At 49.5% G+C, this 23,288-nt stretch overlaps 1 protein-coding gene across 3 annotated transcripts in view; it reads right to left on the reverse strand.

The window, feature by feature from the left end:
- Positions 1–281: 281 nt before the first annotated feature.
- kif26ba (kinesin family member 26Ba) overlaps positions 282–23,288 on the reverse strand; it is a 127,017-nt gene continuing 104,010 nt past the window's right edge. The window contains exons 7-15 of one of the 3 annotated variants that reach the window (XM_076300380.1): positions 22,948–23,041; positions 17,200–17,462; positions 15,512–15,695; positions 12,943–13,102; positions 9,877–10,039; positions 5,796–9,474; positions 3,624–3,826; positions 2,757–2,907; positions 282–1,740 (exon numbers count right to left, since the gene is read on the reverse strand). In XM_076300380.1, coding sequence (XP_076156495.1) covers positions 1,592–1,740; positions 2,757–2,907; positions 3,624–3,826; positions 5,796–9,474; positions 9,877–10,039; positions 12,943–13,102; positions 15,512–15,695; positions 17,200–17,462; positions 22,948–23,041 — 5,046 coding nt within the window. In that variant the 3' untranslated portion in view covers positions 282–1,591. Of the gene's footprint in view, positions 1,741–2,756; positions 2,908–3,623; positions 3,827–5,795; positions 9,478–9,867; positions 10,040–12,942; positions 13,103–15,511; positions 15,696–17,199; positions 17,463–22,947; positions 23,042–23,288 lie in introns of all 3 variants that reach the window. The other 2 variants (XM_076300379.1, XM_076300378.1) reach the window with 2 other exon arrangements.

Raw genomic sequence — 23,288 nt, forward strand, 5'->3', positions numbered from 1 at the left:
TAGTACTTTGCAGATCATTAGGTGTAAATAAATTATGACTATCAGCGTCTCTCTCACAGGCCTCCTGAGTTGAAATATAAATAATATCCTTCATTCATCACAATGGGAGAGGCTTAGGGTAATAGAACAGAGACCCCTCTAGGCTCACAGGGGAGAGTGTGTGTGTGTGTGTATGAGTGCCTTGGTCATGACGAACATGAATTCTGAAGTTAGCATCTGAAACAGGCTGTGTAGATATACTGTATATTTATTTATATTTATATATTTATATTTATAAACATTTAGATCTCAAACTGTCTCAAGCACCATATATATATAAACATTGTTTAGTTTTTTTTTTTTTTCTTACCAAAGGGTATGCACCTAGACACTAAGAGCCCAAAGAGAGATTGGTCAGTGATGTTTTGATTTAGATGTAGATTATTGCCCTGGTAAGAGGTAAAGGCTGTTCCACAGCTCTGTAACAAGATGGCTGTGACACAGAGCCACTAAAAGATGAGCCCGGTTCTGTATAGCCTCCTCTCTAATCCCTATGGCTGTCTGGGCAGAAAGTAGCCTGTGTGTGTGTGTGTGTGTGTGTGTGTGTGTGTGACGTGTCTCTGACAGCCCTGAGAGCTCTCACACTGAGCTGTTTGTGTGTCCCCTTCTCTTTCTCCCCTCCCTCTCCCTCTCTCTCTCCCTCTCTCTCTCTCTCTGATTAATCCCTTCCTCTCTGTGGGGTAGATGCACATCCGCACTGGTGGAGTCTCCTCAGGGTGTGTGTGTGTGTGTGTGTGAGTGTGTATTTGTGTGTGTGTGTGTGTTACAGGAGAAGATGGCCCATACATACACTGGCCTCTTCACTCATGCAAAGGCCCATTCTGCCCTGCACTAATCTCTCTTTGCGGTTCCTACGGTCTCTGAGAATAATGATGATAGAAAAAACGTACACAGAACAGTTTGTATGTTGCATGTGACTAATGTTTAACAATACATATACAAAGTACTGAAAGACAGCTACTCCAAGGGATAAAACACCGAGTCAAACGAGCTGTTTTTTTCTCTTCTCTTTAACGTGAACTAGTCAAGCTAGCACCAGCTGTACACCTTACAGGAAAATGGTTTGATATCTAAGTGTTTACAAGGCACTTGTTGTCCTCAGTTCACCTTTTCTTTTTCATCTTTATTTTTATTTTATTTTCACTTTTCTTTTTCTCATGACCATGCCCTCCTGTTTTTCAGGCCTTGTTTCAAAGCAAGCAAACAAATTGTATTTACATCCCACAACACCAAGTTTTTTTTTTGTTTTGTTTTTTAAAAAGTGCTTGACTAGTCCGGGGAGATGGGCCATCCTCTGATAAAAACTTCCATTCGTGTCTTTTTTTTTATTTTTCTTGTCCTCCCAGTGTCCTGTCTCATGATCCTACTTTAGAAAAATAGTCTTTTGTGTTTTTCCATTCTTCCTGGTCACCGTTTGAAGGATGAACCACTTGTCCTACTTCCTCACGGTCCAAACTCGTCCAAAAACAATCAGAGAGGTCAAGACAGTTCGACTTCCCATGGTCCTTTGCTCATTCTCACTCCTGACAACCGACTGCAGCAGCCACTTCCTCTACCGGCGCCGGCAGGTGACGTCGAAGCACGTGATCATCATGAGGTGGGCTTTGCAGAAGTTCACCCGGGTCTCCAGACGGTCCGTCACAATCTCCAGAGCCTCCAGGTATTCAAGGGAGTCCACCTCGAACGTCTGCTGGAGATCAACTGCAGCAAAGACACAACACACGTTACAGTTATATTAGATAAGATCGGGAACAGGAGGAACAGTGGATTTATCAAAAAGATCTGTCCTTATCATGGGGCGGTGGTGGTCAGGAGTCATACAGCAAGGCTGCTGATTCGAGTCCAACTCCTCCTCCCTGTCGAGGTGTCCTTGAGCAACTGAACTGACACTGAACCCCAAACTACCTTGCATGGCATCTGCCATCAGTGTATGTGTGTGTGAATGAAAGTGCTGTATAAATGTAGCCCATTTACCATTTACCATATTCAGTTGGTAACTGGACAACTAATCCATTCACTTCTGTATAATAGGCCACTGATATATTGGTTGTACAACAACAGTGGAGCTAACTCTGACATGGATCACGGAGCCATCGTAAACAAGATGTCAAACAGTGTTTTACCTCAGTGGAGCTGAACCAGAGCTGAGGTTAGCTTCGCTAGTGGCTGCCGCTAATGGGCCAAGTCATGTGGTAACGGAGCTAGCGCTAATCTGAGAAAGTGGTTTGTGTGGGCAGCTGCAGCTATGATGTGATGCAGTGTGATTAGCACACTAATGTTTAGAATGTCTCTCAGCACTGTATGGTGTTTTGGTCTGCTCCCTTACGAGAAAGAACTATAGGAATCTTATAGTATTTTGGGACAAATTATTATTGTAATCTTATCGGAATACTACAGATATATGGGAATATTATAATAATTTGGGACAAAAGTACTACAGAATACAAGAATGCACTATAGGAACACTATAAAGGGCAATGATATTATAAAGGTATTACAGACCATCATAGGCGTATTATACACTACTGGGCAATTCCGCGCAAAACTGTCACATCTATAAGGGCAACACAATGCCATGGTATTTAGTTGGCGTTATGGATGTGACAGTTTTGCATGGAATTGCCCTACTATAAAACTACTAGATATCTTATAATATTACTATAGTTCTTTTTCGTAAGGGGTGGTTCTGAAGTGGTCTGGGTGGTCTTTGCACTCACACTCGGTGGTCCACTTCTCGGGTTCCAGCATGAGGTGCTGCTTGGTCAGCTCCAGCTCCTTCTTGAGCCAGTCGTACTTGGCCCGCACCTCCGAGATGCGCTGCTGTCGGTTCTCCAGGATCTTCAGCTTGGCGCTGAAGTACACCACCTCCTGACAACAACACACAGAACCGAAAACACAGAACTCAGAGTCAAAGCTTTGTCTGGGAGTCTGTTCTCCTCAGTTAGCGTTCAAATCATTCTTACAGGCAGGGGAGTGCTTTTGTCTGTTTTGTTTTTCAATGTTTTGAAATTGTTCAGTTGGTTGCTTCTCCTGGGATCCCAAAACACTGCGCTTTTGGATCGCATCAAACAAAGCCGTTTTTTTTATGACAGAAAAAGAACTGCCAAGAATGCTTTTTGTGCAGTTATGAAAAACTGGCAAAGTTAGGAAGTACATCTTTAGCTCACAAATAGCACACACAAGAGACTTAACTTCCTCGGCTTCAATCTACATTTTTATTTAGCCATTTGGCAGACAACTTCATCCACATTAATGAGGGCATACATCTCACCAGTCTCCTAATATGAGTGTCTGGAAATAAAGTATCGACCTCACTAGCTTCGATGCTTTCTAACAGAGCTGCAGTAGCAACAACCCTCTACTGTATAACTGAAAGCCCTGTTTTACAAGATTTATTTAAATATTATACAACATTTCTATTTATATACTATTCATAATATATGTCCTGTTCATAATCCGCCCATGCATGTAGAACCAATACATGGCAGGACTTTTACTTTCCGAAGCTGGATTTGTACACCTCTGGCCAGGCAGTGGTGTAACAGTCCTGTTGTTCTTGCGTGGCGTCCCTCTGTCCTGCTCACCTTGTTTCCGGCCATCCTCCTCCTCTGCAGGCGCTCCACGTCATCGATCTCGTACACCTTTATCTCGAAGGGTTCGGCCAGGCCCCTCTGAGCTGGCCGCAGGGGGCCGTCCACCCAGCGTACCCCCGGGCTGATCATGGGCTTCCGCACCGGCGACGCCGTGTCCAGGTTCAGGTTGGGGATCAGACGCCGCCTCTGCGTACCTGCAGTGCCATAACAACATGTTATTTACACACACACACACACATTACTGCAAGGTCACTCAGTCACACACACACACATTACTGCAATGTCACTCAGTCACACACACATTACTGCAATGTCACTCAGTCACACACACATATTACTACACTGTAAGTCAGACACACACACTCACACACACATTTCAGCATTGTCAGTCAGTCACACACAAACATATTACTGTAAAAGCTGCCAAACTCATTTTCATGCCACAGGCATCCAGTGATAGAGCAGCTTTGCGATCCTGTACTGTGTGTGTGTGTAAAATATATATCTCCACCTCCCCAAGCACACAATATGTTTTCCTTTAGCAACTGAGAACGGTACAGGAGAAGGTTACGTATCCGATGACTGAGAATCAGAATGCAAAACCACTTTTCAAATTCCTCTCCTGTGTAAGCTCGCTTCGGTGCCCAACTGCTGCTGCTGCTGCCACAGCCAATTCAGATAGCAGCTTGCCCAGATATAATACGGCACGTGAGCGTATCTCATCGAGCCCCCGATGTGGCACTGATGCGGCTCGGAGCCGCTCCCGAAGTCCGCTCCTATCTGTGTGTGCGCTCTGCAGGCCCCTTTGTTCAGGCACGGGGTGCAGAGATAAGTCCAGCGGGTCAGAGCCTTATCTGACCGCTCCGTGGAAGAGAGCCGAGAGCCGTGATCTGCGTTCTCCACTCTCCGCTCTCGCCTTCCTCTTTCTGCTCGCTACTCCCGACGCTCCATTTGCATAGAGATGGAGAAACGGAGAAAACGGACGGCTCGCGTCCCGCCGCTGCCCACTATCTGATTCGCCGCGCCGCCACAGCCAGGCCACTGGCTAATGGCTTCCCTGTTCCCCCTTTGTCTCCAAATGGAGCAGAAAGGTCAGCTCTGTACTGCTGCTATGTCTGATTAAGACTGCATTAAAAATAATATTTTAAAAATATAAATATAAATTATAATATAAATACAAAAATATTTAAATATATTTTAAAAGATCACTGCTGATGAATGAGACAGTGTAGGTGAATATTTTCATACGTTAAGAAATCATGAAGGGGATGTTTGAATGCACCATACCCCCCCCCCCCGTGCTCTCCCTCCACTGCAAACCCTTTCCGTTCCTTTCATTTGAAGCTGCTGCTGGCTCCCAGCTCTTGGCGCGCGTCCAGCCCTCTGCATTCCAAAGCAGCGCATAAACGCATGATTACTATGCAGCTTTCCATTGAGTTTCTGCCCCCCGCGAAACGAAATGCAGCGGCTTTTTGAAGCATGAGGGGGAGCGAAAATGTCCCTGTTGTTTCAGCAGGGGATTGAAATGGGCAGAGTTGAGGGAGCACGTCCCCCGTGGCAGGCGGCCGACCTTCTGGGAGGGAGGCGAATGGAGTAGGGAGATTGGCTTGTGGAAAGAGAAGAGTGTGTGTGTGTGTGTGTGTGTGTGTGTGTGTGTGACTGCAGGGTCTGTGAATGCACTCTAAGTTGAAGGGCCACCCACAGAACTCAAACAGCAGCAGTCTGTTCCAGTCTGCTGTGTGGCCCCTCTCCGAGTGCCGCCCAGAAACATGTTATTGTTTGGCTTCAATTTCGTCCCCATGATCTGACGGGTGTGTGTGTGTGTGTGGGGGGGTGGGGGGGGGTCATGCTTATATACAATACACACATTCAAAGTGCAGGCGTGTAAAATTAGTTTCTCCCCCAAAGAGCACAACAAGCTGTTATTTCCTCTCAGTTTCCCAGTTTGAAGCACAACACTTTATATTAAAGACGATGTGTTGCCCCATTTATATTCATCATGTGCATGGGGCTATATATGTGTGTGTGTCTAAAAGTGTGTGTGTTTGTGTGTGTGTCTGAGAGTGTGTGAATGTCTTTCTGTGTGTGTGTGTGTGTGTGTGTGTCTGAGAGTGTGTGAGTGTGTTTCCCTGCGTTTCGGGGTAGTGTGTGTGTGTGTTGTACCTGTGTTGTTCCTCTTCTTGGAGTTCTTGAGGCTTCTGCGTCCGCTGACGGAGCTGCTGTTCTCGCTCATGGAGTCCTGTGCGGAGGACGTGCTGCCCGTGGCCTCGCTGTCGCGGATCATGCTCTCGTAGCCGCTACTGCCCCCGCTGTGGTAGAACAGTGCTGTCTTGCCCATGGCCGGGGGCAGCTCGCCGCTCAGCACACTGCTGTTGTCGCTGGCGTGGCCACTGCTGCATCGGTGCGGCCGGCGGGGAGCCGTGATCTTGCTGTAGGGCGACGGCAGCGTGTGGACCACCGGACGCTCCTCAGCCCCTTGCTGCGGACCGCCACCACTGCTGCCACCACCACCGCCGTTGCCGCCACCGCGCTCCTCCGAGTCGGAGGCCCCCCGGGCGTGTCCAGCACGCGAGCCCCCGCTGCCCTGGAGAAGCTCCGAGATGCGCCCGTTGACCGCCCGCAGGGGCAGTTTGGAGGCCAGGCCGGACCCGCGGCTGCGGCTTAGGGACTGGGTGGACCACGAGCCGGCGCTCTGGTTCTTGCCGTTCGGGGGCAGGCTGGAGCTGCGGTTGACCGACTGCGGCAGGGACTTGGTGGAGAAGCTGAGGGTCTTGGTGCTGGAGGTGGACAGGCTACGGGCCTTGGGGCTGGCCATCAGGAGCTTGCTGACGGCTGAGATCTTCGACTGGCCGCCCTTGACCGGCGACTGCGGGACGTTGTTGTTGTTTCCGTTGGTGGGAGAGGGCACGGAGGAGCCGCGGGTCAAACTCCTCCCCGATCGCGGCATCGTGGTGTCCCTGCCACCGTTGCCGCTGCCGCCTTTGGAGCCCATGGACGCCAGGCTCTCGGCCCGCTCCAGGGAGTGGCAGTCGTAGTGACCGCCGTGAGATCGCCCCAGCGAGTTGGTCCTGCTAGCCAGCTGCTCCAGTTTGGCGCTGAAAAGACGGCTACTCTCCATGCCCGACCCTTTCTGCTTGCCGTTTCCGCCGAGGTCATCGGGCGTGCTGCCCAGGAAGGACAGCGTCAGCATGCTGCCGGTCGTGTGCAGCGGGCCGGCTCGGTTCTTCTGGTCCAGACTGGACTTGCGTATGGGGGGCAGCGGCGGAATCCCCTTCTGCCGGGCGAAGAGGCCCTGCTTGGAGGATGAGCCCCTCCTCTCCAGCGTGGCCCTGGGGCTGCAGGGCGTGGAGGTCGTGACCCCGAGCCCTCGGTACTCTCCGCTGGCGTAGCTCAGTCCGGCGGCGGCGGCGGCGTCCTCCAGGTCGTCCTGGCGGTTGAGCCGGTGCCAGCCGCGCGGCAGGCTGCCCGTGCGGAGGATGTCGGCCGAGAACACGGCAGCGGTCGTGCCGTCGGAGGCGGCCAGCACCATCTCGCAGCCGTCCACCACCCGCTTGAAGGTGTCCGGCGAGCAGACCGCTTCGCCACTGCTGGAGCTGCGCCAGTCCACTCCGCCCCTGGCCTTGACCGAGTCCGCCAGGCGCTTTTCCGGCTTGACCTCACAGACGAGGTCTTTGACCTTGAAGTCCTCGCCGTCCCTCTTCATCCAGGGGTCATCGAAGAGGATGTCACTGGAGAGAGGCATCAGGGGGCATTTGCCGTCTTTGTGTGGGGCAGTTTTAGTAGGCGAGGAAAGAGAGGTAAAATCCTGGATGATCATTGGCTTGACGGCCACACAAGGGTGCACTGTAATGGTGGTTTTAAAGGGTGCTAAGCCGCTGGTAGTGGACAGTGTCTGGACCGTGGACACGGAGACTGTTGTCCTGCTGATCGTGGGGGACATTCTGCTCAGCCGCTCCTTAGTCGGGGTGCTCTTCTCGTTTGGTTTGTCCCCTTTGACCAAAACCGCGTCGCTCTCCGGAGTCTTCCGTCCACTCACACTCCTCGCTGAGTCCACCTGGGCCTCTTCGGGCAGCTGCTGGTCAGCCATGGCCTCGCCCTGGCCGAAGCAGTGCTGCGCCACGAAGCTGTGGCAGGACTGCTCTCCATCGCTGCCTGTGCTCACCTCGCTCAGCCAGGAGCTGATGGACGAGCGGCGGCTGGGCTCGGGCAGCAACTGACCCCCCGTCATCCCCGCTGTCACGCCCGCCACGGGATCCCCGTCCATGCGTCCCTGGGTGGGCAGGAAACGGGCGAGGTTGGCCTCCGAGATGGTGGCAGCGGTGGTGGTGGCGGTGGTGGTGGAGATGGCGGTGACCGCGACGTAGCGGTCCAGGTCCTCGCTGATGCTGCTGATGATGCTGACGGGGCGCGACCCCGAGGCCAGCGCCTGGACAGAGCAGTCACTGCTGAAGCTGATGATGCTAGTGGGCCGGCCATTCTCCAGCATGACGCCGCCTCCTCCTCCTCCTCCGCCGCCGCCAACGACGCCGCTGACCGCCATGCTCAGCTCCTCCACCAGCGTGAACACCAGCTCGTCCTCGCCGTTGGTCTCCAGGGGGCGCTGTAGCAGGACCGTGGCCGCCGCCGCCGCGTCCTTCCTGCCACCGTCCAGCGGGAGCTGGGGCACGGCGTCGTCGCACAGCGTCTCGGCCGACCCCATGCTCACGCCCGCGGGCGAGGTCCGCGACTCCGGCTGGAGCAGGAGCGACTCCGTGGAGGACTGGCCGCCGCCGCCGTCCTTGGTCAGATTGTGCGAGGAGGACGAGGAGGGCGGCGTGCCGGGCATCACGCACTTCTGCGTGTACACCTTGCTGCGCTGGGAGGGCGACAGCGGCGGCTTGTACTCGGCGGTCTTGGTCAGGCTGGCGATGCCCAGGCGCGGAGAGCCCATGGACCGCGTCTTGCCCTCGCTGCCGCTGGCGCCGCTGATGGACTCGCGGCTGTCGTGCAGGCCGGAGCTCTTGGCGCGCTGCAGGGGCACGATCTGACTGACCCCGCCGCCACTGCTGCCCGTCACGCTTCGGCTGCTGGTCAGCGCAGTGGACGACTGCGTCAGGCTCTCGATGATTGACTGAGCCAGCTCGGCCTCCTCCACCGCCTCGCGGATCTCCTCCAGCTGCTGGTCGTTGGAGATCCGCTTCGGCGTGGACGGCCCGGCGACCCTCGGGTCGTGCCCCTGGAGAGCGGCCTCGGCCGCGGGAACGGCCTCAACCTTGCCGGTGGCCCTGCAAGCGGGAACCTCTTCGAAGGGGAACTTGGTGACCTCCTCGCTGCCGTCGATGCACTCGAGCCGTTCCTGCAGCTCGGCGAAGGTGTTGCACTTGAGGCAGTCCTTCTCGGGCTTCTCGGCCTCCGCGCCCTCCTCGGGCACCGGTGCCAGCGGCTGCGAGTGGAGCGGCTGGACCGCCTGCACGGGCACCGGGGTCGGCCCAGCCTGCAGCAGGGGCAGCTGGCACGTGGCCAGCGGGGGCTTCTGGGGGGACAGCGCCCCACCTTTGCCCGCCGCTGCCCCCGCCGACTCCGCCTTGTTCTTGTGGATCGACGGGATGATGGGCACGAACTCCGGCGGCCCCTCGTTGTCCGTCAACTCCTTGTCGGAGAGCGCAGAGCCGTTGGGGCCCACGTAGATGACCGTGTCGCACGACTGCTCGCTGCTGGAGTAGTCGTCGTGGTCGCTCGAGAGGTGCAGCAGTGGCATGTCGGGGTCCACCGCGTTGCGGGAGTGGAACGTCCTCAGCTGCGTCGGACGCCGCATCCTGCCCTCCTCACACGAGCTCTCGCCCCCCGAAGAGCTGGAGGTGTACTGCTATGATAGAGAGAGAGAGAGAGAGAGAGAGAGAGGGAGAAGAGAGAGAGAGAGAGAGAGAGAGAGGGAGAAGAGAGAGAGAGAGAGAGAGAGAGAGGGAGAAGAGAGAGAGAGAGGGAGAGAGAGAGAGGGGGGAGGAGGAGGGAGAGAGAGAGATGGAGGGAGAGAGGGAGAAGAGAAAAGACAGTTAGGGAGGGGGGAGGAGGGAGAGAGAGAGAGAGGGGGAGATGAGAAAAGACAGTTAGGGAGAGGAGGAAGAGGGAGAGAGAGAGAGAGAGAGAGAGAGGAGTGGTGTTAATGTATAACTGTTTTGTGTCCTTTATAGACGTGTTATTACACGTTAATAAGTAATGATTTTATTACAGACGTGTAATAAAGACTGCGTCATACCACGCTTACTTTGGCCTTCTTCTTTTTCATGCGCAGGACGCGGGAGGCGATTTGCAGGGTGGACAGAGTCTCGGAGAAGTTGCTTGGCGACGCGGAGATGTGAGCGATCATGGTGGTCCTGCAGTTCATGTTACCCAGGGACTCTCTCAGAAGCATGGTCAGCTTGCTGTCCCTGTCATCAGAGAAAAAAAAAAAGCAGAAATGTTTACCACCATGAAAATATTTCAAAGAGAGTATTAGTAGTAGACCATTTCTGTATTAGTGTAGTCTACTTCAGTGCAAGTACAGCACAATATGCGTTGTTCATACTAAATAGATATTTTAGATCAGTATTACTATGTGATGTTTCTGGGCAGAAAAGAAAAGAAAATGACTGGTTTTGTGGAGTTGACTTCACCAAGTGCAGTGTAAATATTGACACTCTGCTCTTGCAACAATAGCTCTCGCGCTGCTAATCCTGTCCCTGAGCTGGGCCTGTGCTGATGCTAATTGTGAGGGAAAAGCTGCTAGCGGCCCGCGGGGGCTATGGCAGCCCACACTCATTTGTGGCTACACTAGCTCATGCTGTCACGCTGCTGTTCCTAAAACCACAGCTCTCAGGCTGCCCGCCGTCAAGCCCGGCAGTGCCGCAGACCGCCTCGGATACGGTTAGAACACGGGTCAGATCCGGCAGAGTGAACATCTGGCCCCAGAACCAACTCTTTGTTTAGTTTAATAATAACATAAACTTGCCTCGTCTTGCCCTATTAAGTTTATTTCTTACAGCGACCATGTACAAAACGCATTAATCCCATAAAGGGGAAAGATGCTTTGTACCAGATTTAGTTCCTAGCTCGTCTCCACCAGCAGTCCCTGGGAAGGTGAAGAATGCAATAAGATAAACGTGTACACGCGTAAGATGCAACTCTGGGTCTGCTGACCGGTCCGCTCTGGATCCTGCTGCGTGTTTCGGGGCGTAAGCTCCTCTCTGAGGATCAGCACCACGGGCACTGGCCCTGCTCGCTAGGCTCACCATGGCAACCAATCTGACGAGGCCTGCTTTACCGAGCAGCTGATGGGTTTATAATTATGACTCCGTGACTGGCAGCATGGTGCCATCACAACACGCTGGCACACCATCTTTTACACACACACACACACACACACACACACACGTAGGACACATCCAAGTGGGCTCAGCAAGTGTGAGTGTCCTTCATTACAACATTACACCATGATACTGGCTATCTCTCTCACTGTGTTTTAGAGAAGGAAAATAACACCAGATATAATAGCTAAATGATCTGCTCGCTGAAAGGCTACAATTCCCAGTATTTAGTCCCTAATTGCCTTAAATGATAATCACTGACCTTTGCCTGGGCCTTATATTAATTTATGTAACATTTTAAATTCATTTAGGTTATCTTTCACACTGGTTCCACTTCTTCAAATTGCCCCAAACCCTAATTAGCTCTTCAGTCTCCAGAGCGCTCCCTCTCGTCTCAAACTTGCCTGGTGCTTTGCAATGTAAATCCACCATGATTAAATTACAGAGTTACGCCACAGTAAAGGTCCTGTGTATGCCTCTGTAATGAGAGAGAAAGAGAGAGGGAGAGAGAGAGAGAGGAAGGGAAAGAGACGCAGATTTGCCACGCTTAAAAAATGTTTTTAAAAGTATGAAAATAAATTAGTTGTATTTCTTCCGCAGACTAATTTAAGGTCCTCGTCCCACAGCAGAGAGCTGAATAGCTGGCCAGTGCTGGTTAGATAAACAGGGTCGTGTGTGTGTGAGTGCGCGCATGTGTGTGTGTGTGTGTGTGTGTTTGTGATGGCCGCTGGGCAGAGCCGCACAGCTCAAAAATGAATATGAAAGAGCGTCTGTTCCCTCCAACCCTACTGGGCATGCTCAGACCGCCATGGTTCGCCCACCAGGAGCACCCAGAAAGGTTCGCTCCGTCCAATCAAAACCCCCGCTGATTTAATAACACCAGGATTTTTTTTTTTAGGATCAAAGGTTTCAAATGTCGGCGTATGCATTATTGATTCATTATGATTATGCAGAATATAAAAAAGGTAAAGTTTTAAGTCTGCATGATGTTAACTGTTCCTAAATCACCTCCGGATGAGTCGTTAAATTAATATTAGATTTTACGGTTGCATCACCAAACCCAAGATAGACGAGGAAGGGAGGGGAGGGGTGAGAGTTATAAAGTTTAAACAGTAATTACTCTTCTGCATAATTAATGAGCATAAATCATCTGCTGATTGCGTGTCTGGTTGGCATTTGAGCCTGAAGCAAGCACATCACACGTCCCAAATAACAGAGTGGAGCGCTGGAGAGGAGCAGGAGAGGAGCAGGAGAGGAGAGGAGCAGGAGAGGAGCAGGAGAGGAGCAGGGGAGAGGAGAGGAGCGCTGGAGAGGAGAGGAGTGCTGGAGAGGAGCACGGGAGAGGAACGCTGGAGAGGAGAGGAGTGCTGGAGAGGAGCACGGGAGAGGATCGCTGGAGAGGAGAGGAGCGCTGGAGAGGAGCATGGGAGAGGAGCGCCGCAGTGATAGTCCACGCAGTGGCAGCTCCAGAGGAGTGTGGGAGTTGAAGTGTTAGTGACGATTGGTGCTGAAAGTGACTGTCGACTTGTTGTGAGCTCACTTGTAGGGAATGTGCTTGATGTGTGTGTGTGTGTGTGTGTGTGTTAGAAGTGTGTTTGAGAAAGGAGAGTGGACTCACTTGTGAGGGATCGTGCGTGCTGTGTGTGTGTATTAGTGGTGTGTGTTTGAGAGTGAACACTTGTAGGGCATGTGCTTGCTGTGTGTGTATTAGTAGTGTGTGTTTGAAAGTGTGCACTTACTTGTAGGGAATGTGCTTGCTGTGTGTGTGTGTTAGAAGTGTGTTTGAGAAAGGAGAGTGGACTCACTTGTGAGGGATGTGCGTGCTGTGTGTGTATTAGTGGTGTGTGTTTGAGAGTGGACACTTACTTGTATGGCATGTGCTTGCTGTGTGTGTATTAGTAGTGTGTGTTTGAGAGTGTGCACTTACTTGTAGGGGATGTGCTTGCTGTGTTTGTATTAGTAGTGTGTGTTTGAGAGTGTGCACTTACTTGTAGGGGATGTGCTTGCTGCCGTTGACCAGAGCCAGGATGACGTTGCCCAGGGCGGACAGGGAGAGGCACAGGCCGGTGGTGCTGTCACGAGTCTTACTCAACACCTTCACACAGCTGCCCAGGTCGATCAGGTGCAGACGGCTACGGCCACCCGACACTACACAACACACACACACACACACGCAGGGAGGGAGGGAGGAGAGCAGAAGAGAAGAGAAAAGAAGAGTTAACAGCTTAATGTTGTGTTTTGTCTAAGAGAACAGCTGAGACTGGGCCTAATGTGATCCAGACAGATAACACACAGAGTGATCATATTTACAGAAGAACACAGAGTGATCATATTTACAGAAGAACACAGAGTGATCATATTTACAGAAGAACAGACTGATACTATTTACAGAAGAACACAGAGTGATCATATTTACAGAAGAACAGACTGATACTATTTACAGAAGAACACAGAGTGATCATATTTACAGAAGAACAGACTGATACTATTTACAGAAAAACACAGAGTGATCATATTTACAGAAAGGACTCTACTGTACACAAAGAGTGATTATATTTACAGGATATATTTTCAGGAGTGGTCATATTTACAGAAAGGACTTTACTGTACACAAAGAGTGATTATATTTACAGGATATATTTTCAGGAGTGGTCATATTTACAGAAAGGACTCTACTGTACACAAAGAGTGATTATATTTACAGGATATATTTTCAGGAGTGGTCATATTTACAGAAAGGACTTTACTCTACTGAGCTCTGAGCTGCCTCAGGCTAACCAGACTGTCAAACAAGTAAGTGTATATGTAAATGTAAACATAACTTTATTTATAGTATGTATCATTCCCTGGAGTATCACAATTTCATGGTCAGAAAAGTAAATCTTAAATCCACAAAGGCAAACGCTGGCTAAGGAGAGCAGCCGCCTGAAAGACTTCATTCAGGGAGGGTGTGGCGGCAGACCCTGTCTGTCAAACCACGGCAGCGTCTCACACAAGCTGCATAATTCTGCGGCTTTGATCACAGGAATGTGTTCACATGCAAGGGACACGAATGAATTAGCTCCCCCGGCCTCCCGAACGCAGCCTTCACAAGCCCTCCGCTTCCCGAACGCAGCCTTCACAAGCCCTCCGCTTCCCGAACGCAGCGCAGCCTTCAGAAGCCCCCCCTCTTCCCGAAAGCAGCTCTCAGAAGTGAGCTCTGGTTCGTCAGGGGCCTCTGCTCTGGGGCTGGACGGCGCTCCCTGGACGCCGGCTCTCAAATCACGGCGCAGATACTGCCTGCCTTGTGTACAGTCTGGACGCATGTCAAGTCTGAATTCCGCGCAGGGCTAGCCTTACACATATGGCTTCACTTTGGCCTCTCTATGCGGCCTTTTGTTGGAGATCGAGCGGCCGACTCCGCTGCTGCCTGAGTGCTTCTCTGATAAGGGAAGTTCGTTCCGTTTCCATGGATACCCCAAGCTCAAGCCTGACAGCTTGGAAGATTAGAGTCTCTCTCTCTCTATCTCTCAGGCACTTTTTCACGAGTCACACTTTTTTTGTTCACTTAATGAAGGTGCCAAAATGTTGACACGGATTATCAAGGGCGGGCTATTTTTATGGCAGACTGGCAGCGTTTCAGACCGCCGCTGAAAAGAGAGAGTTTCTCATCAAAGGCGAGCAAAAGTTTTTAACTTGATTGAAGAGAACAACGGGAACTTTGCCAGAGTGGAGCGGACATTTTGTGAGATGTTTTAATGAGCGGTCCACAACAACCTGGGACAGCAATTATCAGCTCATTAAAATAATGTTGCCTGATAAAGTGCACAGACTGTGAAAACTGCGGTACAGCTCAATAACTTCTCAAGGGCTGGCTGCCCAGAAGTTTATTAAAATAGTTCTCTGTCTCCAGTGTAACAAAGCTTCAAATTCCTGCTTTGCATTCAAAGCTTTTCTGAGAAACATATCTGTATGTAGGATCCCATCTCTCTCCAAATATGCCATCCTATTTTAAGGACTAAAATACTGTACACATGTTTACATCAAGTCCTACAGCATGTGTATTTGTAAGGTTTATCTGGTATGGGTGTGACATATTTGAGACATTTGAGCATGTGTGTGTAGGTGTGTGTGTGTGTGTGTGTGTGTGTGTGTGTGTGTGTGTGTGTAAGTGTGTGAGGTGTGTTCTGACACTCACTGGCCATTCAATGCAGGTAGATATGGAGGGTGTGAGTTGCGTGTGCATGTGCATGTGTGTGCGTGTGTGTATGTGTGTATGTGTGTATGTGTGTATGTGTGTGTGTGTGTCTGTGTGCATGTGTGTGTGTGTGTGTGTGTGCGTGTGTGTCTGTGTGTGTGTGTGTGTGAGACTAACTGCCGCCCTTGCCGGTCTTCTCCATGCGGTACTGGTAGATGTGCAATGTAAAGAGCATGACGTTTGATGTGTGTGTGTGCGTGAGTGTACGTGCGTGTGTGCGTGCGTGCGTGCGTGCGTGCGTGCGTGCGTGCGTGCGTGCGTGTGTGTGTGTGTGTGTGTGTGCGTGCGTGCGTGCGTGCGTGTGTGTGTGTGAGACTCACTGCCGCCCTTGCCGGTCTTCTCCATGCGGTACTGGTAGATGTGCAGAGTGAAGAGCATGTGGGAGTTGCGGTGCTCCTCCTCGTCGTAGTCGGGCTTGCTGCTGTAGCGTGAGGCGATGGCCGCGTCCAGGAAGAAGGAGGCCTTCTCCGCCGTGGGGGCCCTCAGCTCGCTCTGGTTCTGGAGCTGGACCCGGAGAACGAGGGAGAGAGAGGGAGGGGTAGAGAGAAAGAGAGAGGGAGAAAGAGAGAGGGAGGGATAGAGAGAAAGTGACAGAGATGGGTTGAATAGCAGGTCAGAATAGAAACATTCAGTCAAAATGTACTGATTCACAGACTGGGACAGATTATACTTAAGAACAAAACATATTAAAAAAGAATGTACAGAATAGCACGTTCCTGACAGAGCACTGTAATATAATACCCTCACTAACTCACTAACTCACACTGATGGGCTCCACTACCTAACAGCACTTTAACCTCATGCTCTCACACCCTAGGGACCCAGACTGGGAGTTTTCACAGCAACTCTGTGATTTAGAAAGGATCTTTGCTGTAGAGGGCTTTGGGGAAACAGCGACTTCCGACACCAGTGCTCCTCTTACAGGATGGGAAAAAAAAAACAGATCGGTTTCACTGTGCAAACCCCAGGGGTGACAAACAGAGCTGTTAAAGTATTCACTCCGAACTTGTTGTCACGGTGATTATCAACAGAGCATGACTCATCACGCCGGAGTTTATTACTTTTCAAAAAAAAGAAAGAAAAAAAAAAGAAAGTCTTTGACAACAGCTAGCGCCCGGGAGGTCTGTGTTGTCGAAGTCTGCATTTAATGGATTAAGTTAAACCCAAATGATTATCACTGTGTGAGATGATGAGCGGTCTGGACCAATCGCGTACGGCGTAGAGACAGACTGATAACGCGTCTGGGGCGGGTGACGGAGAGAGGCAGGAAACATTAGGACTCAGGGCTCCAGGGTATTATTTCAGGACCAGATTAAAGATGTTCGCGGGGATTACAGAGATATGGTTGTCTCCAGAAACTAATCCATTCAACATGTAACGCCAGTTAAGTTCACAATGATGCCTTTATTCCACGATGCTCAAGCTCGACTCCCCATCCCTTTGCTGAAAAATTAGCGGAGGATAATCTCTAGATGAGTGTAAAGAAACGCAACCTAAAGGCAGAAAGTGTCTGACGACTCCATTAGGCAACTTCAGCACAAACCACCATAAAAGAAAGCAAAGCCACAACTGTCAGAACAGATTTAATGATTTTCCATCAACAAATTGTCCTCGGGTAATTTGTAAACAATACTCTTAAAAGTAAGATGTATAATCAGATATAATAATAATAATAATAATAATAATAATAATAATAATAATAATAAATAAATATTTTCATTCATTTCACAAATAAAAAAAACATAATTATTCTGGAAAACCAGAGTTCAGGGTATACATGTAGCTGAATTCCAAAGATCCTAACATCCTCTCAAAATGTTTTACACAAACTTCTATCCATGGAGCCTACGGCCAAGTAAACATGAAGAAAACAAGCCGAAAGCCTGAGAGGAACCTAGTCCACACATCTGGTATCCTCAGCATCAAAAGAACAAATGATTGTCCAAACCAAAGTTCATTTGACCGTGGCTCCATGCTGCCATTGAGTTGAGGTGCATCAGCGTCCTACCTGCATCCCACAGATGGGGTCCTCGCAGAGGTAGACCCCTGGGGACTGGCCATCCTGCAGACTGCCCGTGGCCACCTCGGACAGCAGGTCCTTCAGGTTCTCGTCTTTGCCCCAGACCTCCACGGCGGACACGCGGACGGAGAAGCGAGCGCCCGTCTTCTCCTTGCGCTCGTTGATCAGCTTGAAGAGCCAGGAGATGGCACAGGGGACGATCCCCAGGCTCTGCGTCGAGTCGTCTCGCCCGATCATGGTGTAGGACTTCCCTGATTACACACACACACACACACACACACACACACAAAGACACACACACACACACACACACACACAAAGACACAAACACACACACAGAACGAATGGGTTTAATCAAACCGAACCAGGACCACAGCCAAGCTATCACGATGAGACAGGCTCCCACAAAGACTGCCAGCACACGTCCATGATCATAATCATAATCGGCGTGTGTGTGTGTGTGTGTGTGCGCGTGTGTTCCGCATGTTTGTTTTTTACGACGGGAGTGAGCTCATGGTGTGGTGTGTGCGCCTGATGTGAATGCTGGCTTTGTTTGCCGAGGTCTCAGAGAAGCGCAATCTCCTGTCACCACCTCAGGATTCACGGCCTTGTTTTGGACTCGCCGTGCCGCGTCTCGTCTCGGGAACGCAAAAGGACCACCGCCCACGCCAGAGCCTGATGGAGGTCCCGTCCGCAGAACCCCCACTGACACTCTGGGGTTCCGCTAAAGTCAAAATAACTGACATGAACTGTTTTATTATTATTATTATTATTATTATTATTATTTGCCGAAGGAGGAATGTTTCATTATGTTTTAAAAATATCACAAGATCAGAGTTATTGCTTTCTCCCTTTTCAAAATAATTTCATATCTGATTCGTGTCCGACTTGGTAGTGACACACTTCATGGGCTGCAAGCTTAACATCTGTGGAAAAGCACATTCCTGCACACCATGAGGTAATTTCTGAGTGGTTATAACAAAACATATTCCTGTGTGTAATAAGCATATTCCTGCATGTAATAAGCATCTTCCTGCATGTATTAAAGTGTGCAACTTCCTGCATGTAATAAGCATCTTCCTGCATGTATTAAAGTGTGCAACTAACTGCATGTAATAAGCATATTCCTGCATGTATTAAAGTGTGCAACTAACTGTTTCTCTGCCCTCCTCTCCTCTTCTGTCCTGTTTAATTGTATTCCTTCGCCTGGAAATCGCTCTCTCTTGCTCCGACACCTACCATATGGTTTTGTGGCCGGTCGGTTGGCTCCACACAAACAAAAACACACACACACACACACACAGGGACACAAAAGGCGTTTAAAAGTCTGTTGACCCACGGAACGGTTGCCGTGGCAGCGGCCATCAGGGAGAGGGCGTGTCCCTGAGCACAGCTCTGAACGACACGGCAACCATGCTGCGAGAGACAGAGAAAGAGAGAGAGAGAAATAGAGAGAGAAAGAGAGAGAAAGAGAGAGAGAGGAAGAAAGCTCCTACTGCTGACAGCGGGGAAAGATGAAACATGCTGCTAAACAAAGCCATATGCCATAACCAACACTCACTCCACACACACTCCACTTCAAACACTCAATGCCTCTGGTGTCCTCCCTGTGTGTGTGTGTGTGTGTGTGTGTGTGTGTGCAGTAAACTATTGCTTTTTGTCATGCATTTAAGTACAGGAAATGTTTGTATATAAACATATTGGTATGGATAGGGCACACTGTAGACCATTATCCGTGTGTGTGTGTGCGTGTGTGTGTGTGTGTGTGTGTGTGTGTTTGTGTGCCCATGCACACAAATATGACCCTACATTATGAATAAGCATAACAGATGTGTGTGTGTATGCATACTGTATGTGTATATACTTGAACATGTGCAGACACTGTAGACTGTAATTCTGTGTATGAAATATACTGTAACAGATTTCTGTGTGTGTGTGTGTGTGTGTGTGTGTGTGTGTGTGTGTGTGTGTGTGTGTGTGTGTGTGTGTGTGTGTGTGTGTGTGTGTGTGTGTGTGTGTGTGTGTGTGTGTGTGTGTGTGTGTGTGTGTGTGTGTGTGTGCTGAGAGTGTTTACTGATACGTGATCTGCGTTGTGTTTTTAAGTGTGATGTAGGAGTGTGAAATATTGCCACTACAGAGCCGCTCAGCCGTGTCTTCATGCTTCTTCCTAATAGCACTTATCAGCACCCCTGCACCAACGCCATCACTCATGAATGTACAGACGACGTCGATAAACCAGCACAGTCAATAAAACAAAAGGAGCTAATTAATTTTGTTTTTAATAACTGTTGGTGACGGCTACATTTCAGCGGATGTTTCATTCATTAGCTGGGGGCTGTGGGGAAAGACTCTGCATTGACTGCAGCATCGACTGGGAAGAGACTTATCTCTGGATTCATGCATACAGTATTTTGTGTGTGTGTGTGTGTGTGTGTGTGTGTGTGTGTGTGTGTGTGTGTGTGTGTGTGTGTGTGTGTGTTTGTGTGTGTGTGTGACTCTCTGGGCCACATGTTGGGTGTGTAATTGCAATGGTAGACAGTACATGCAGCTGAAAACACCCAGCAGGTTATGAAAAATAATACTACAGAATAATAAGCAATAAAAAAAACAAAAAAGCAATTAATTTTAAATGACTTGATACAGCGTGGGCTGCTTTTCTGCTGTGACTTGCTTTATTGTTGCTTCAGTAAGCCGGAATTCTTCTTCCATATTTGCATTTCTATTTGTCTATGGGAGGAAACACAGAAGAAAACCCAGATAATGTTTCCTTTCCATAATCCAGAGAAGGCCCACGGTTTTCATAAAGCATTCAGGTGTATGTCTAACATGTCTTGCTTTGTGTGTGTGCGTATTTTTTATTTATTTATTTATTGATTTATTTATTTTTCACAGAAGATCATGCTTGACACAAGATTGGGTTTTCCAGACACACGTCCATCCACACAAATAAACAAAGAAGACATTGCTGCATACTTGAATATCAAAGAGGTCAAGTATGCATGACCTTCGTTTGAACTGGCAGGTAGTCTGCTTACATGGTCTCCTTAGTGGTTGTAATGGATGCCTACAAGATGCGCACAATGGTTTGAGTGCTTTCTCATTAAGATGGGGTCCCATTGGAGTGGAGGTATTTTACTGTGATAGCCTGCCTTTAGTGTGATAACACCCTCAATCAGTCTCAAAGACAGGTCAGTGTGGGCCATCTCTTGACCAATCTCCCCTCTGCTGTAGACAGGGACTTGGAGTAGTACCCCCTGGAACCATTGAGCCCTCCTCACATCAATTAAGCCTGGCCAGGGCCGACCAGAGAAGATGGATGCTCTTTCATGGGCGTGCAGGCTAAGAGTGAGACGGCGCGGGGTAATTCAATCAAATAGCTTATGGATGACGTGATGTTTTGGGGCCAGAGGCAGCAATTCAATTACTTTAGACGTCCCTTTCACAGGATGGGCCCTGACACGCATTAAAATGGATCAGCGTGCGGACTCCTGTTTAATGAGTTTTATTTATGGTGCCACTTAAGTGTGTTTAGTTGTAGCCGTAACAAACAGAAACACCTTCTCTGATTGATCACGACCCTCAGCATCCCAAAGAAGCAGAGTCAACAACAGCCTGAGTGGTTTTCCTCTCTGAGTCTTAAAGGGCGATCCGTAGAAACGTAGAAACGTAGAAACGTAGAAACGTAGCTTGTTATCAGAGACAAGAGTGCTGGGCCAGCTGGCTGAAGCACGGGTGAATTACGAGCGTGTTTTCTTTTATTCATAAGGTCCAGTCCCACCACAGGCAGAGCGCAGAGGGCAAAACAGCCCCGCATCCCAATCACTTGATCTCCATTAGAATACACAAAGGGGCCTCAGTCTAAGCACATCGGCAGGAAAAAAAACCCCCACAGGACCATAAGCTGCCCGCTGGTCATCCAACGCTTCCCTCTCCCCTGGAAGTTCAAAGGACTCTCAGCCCACGGGCTCTCCACGCTCGGCTGCTTTATTTATCTCCACAAGAACAAGGGGGAAAGGTAATAAGTCTGAAAACACAAATGCAAATGTGTGTGAGTGTGTTTGTGTGTGTGTGTGTGTGTGTGTGTTTTCTTTGTTCCTGCACAGCGGTTAATTAACTGCGAAGCTGCCGTTCGGTGATATCACTGCGAGATCCTTCTCTGCCGGAGTTCAGACCCAGCCTGCGGTTTTTACGAGCAGCAGGTGACCGCATCCGGCTGTCCAGCCTCTCATCTGATCGCTGACCAGTGACGGCAGGACCGGTGAGTCCCATTGTTCCCTCAGCAAATTGCTGGTTAATCTTTAAGAGGCTTCTGTTTTCTGTGGCTGTGGTGAGTGTGTGTGTGTGTGTGTGTGTGTGTGTGTGTGTGTGTGTGTGTGTGTGTGTGTGTGTGTGTGTGTGTGTGTGTTTGTGTCGGAGAGGAGAGGAGCCTGGCTGTAAAACTCAATCAGCATGTGATTGGTCATGCATGCAGCGCAACTGAAGCCAATCCAACATGACAGGGGCTGGACCGCCAAGATGAAAAGATGTGGAGAGAGAGAGAGAGGGAGAGAGAGAGAGGGAGAAAGGGAGGGATGAGAGGTTGTGGAAGGGGGAAGAGGAGGGGTAGAGGCTGTTTTCATCCTCTCTCTTTCTTTCTTTCTTTCATACTGCTGTCCATGACATGACATGTCTGAGGGAAGACAGTGATTAAACAATTACAGCGAAAAAAGCCGTGCCTGACGCTCATTTGCAATGTCAAGACATATGGGCGTGTGTGGAGAAGGCACTTAAATGCTATTAAAGCAGGAACATGGAAGCATTCCCTCACACAGGCTGAGCCAGAGAGTGTGTGTGAGAGTGTGTGTGAGAGTGTGTGTGGCTTTAAAAAGACACACGTCCTCCCTCTCGCTGCAAAGCACCACAGACAGGGGCAGAAATCATTCTGACACCTTGGGGCAGTCTGAATGCGCCCCTGCCATGGCTTCCTCTAACGTGTCTAAAGCTTGTATTTAAGGAGCTGTTCAATGTGTCTATTGAGTGCTGTTATAACCTGGGCTAGCTTCCCAAGGCAGCCTCCTATCGCATCCAGCAGAAGCTCCAGGAATAGAGGGCTGCTCGAGTGCTTGGGTCCGTCTGGGGTTCAGAGGAGGATGCATGCTGGCCAGCCTGGTGAAGGCTCTGGGTGATAGCTCCATCTTTGTGTGTGTGGTCAGAGAAGTGTGGAAATACGATGACTCTCCGGAGTAATTGCTTTTCTAATGTGGCCCCGTGATAGACAAGCAAGTGTAAAATTGTGTTTTTGACACATATACAATGCTGTAATTATGAACTGGACTGGTGAATAGCTTTTAGGAGAATGGATTTTGTGTCAGTGTGTTATTCAGTTTTTTGGACTATTGTTTTGTTTTCAGGTCTTCGCGGACAGAAGCATCAGCACACTGTTATGAAATATCACTGCTGCTGTTTTACCCTGACAGGAGCTTTTCTAAATACGAGTGTGTTTGTGTGACACACAGACACAGGCACTACTGTAACCATGCAGCCTTCTCTACAACAGACACTCAGAATAGATTTAGTCAGTATGATGACTAGATAATAATCATAATGGTCGACTCCAAAATCAGTGGAAGAATCTGAATATGGAACTAGGAGGACATGTTTTTTCTTGCAGTATGGGCTGTTATCTGTGTGCTGTTCACACACACACACACACACACACACACACACACACACACACACACACACACACAAACTAACCTAGTTTGGAATGGCCAAAACAGAACACACAGCCGTCCGCTCCATTGACCACAGACTGGATGACCTCAGCGACTGTTCCGGCACATACTTCCGCCTGGATGAGGAGAAAGAAAGAGAGAGAGAATGAGAGATAGAGAGAGCGAGAGAAAGAGAGAGAGAAAGAGAGCAAGAGAGAGAGAGAGATAGAGATGGATATCAGCATATCCATGAGGCTCACTACAGAGCGCAATTACCTCCATCCAACTCCTCTCTTTACAATTCACAGCACAGAATAACAGAAAGATGATTAATCACATACTATTTTTGAATATATAAAAAATATATATACATTACAAAAGGAG

Source organism: Alosa pseudoharengus, unplaced genomic scaffold (genome assembly GCF_046254945.1).
Source record: "Alosa pseudoharengus isolate Yale_2024_CS ecotype anadromous, Long Island Sound unplaced genomic scaffold, YU_APseudo_1.1 YU_APseudo_1.1_scf_22, whole genome shotgun sequence".
NCBI lineage: Eukaryota > Metazoa > Chordata > Actinopteri > Clupeiformes > Clupeidae > Alosa > Alosa pseudoharengus.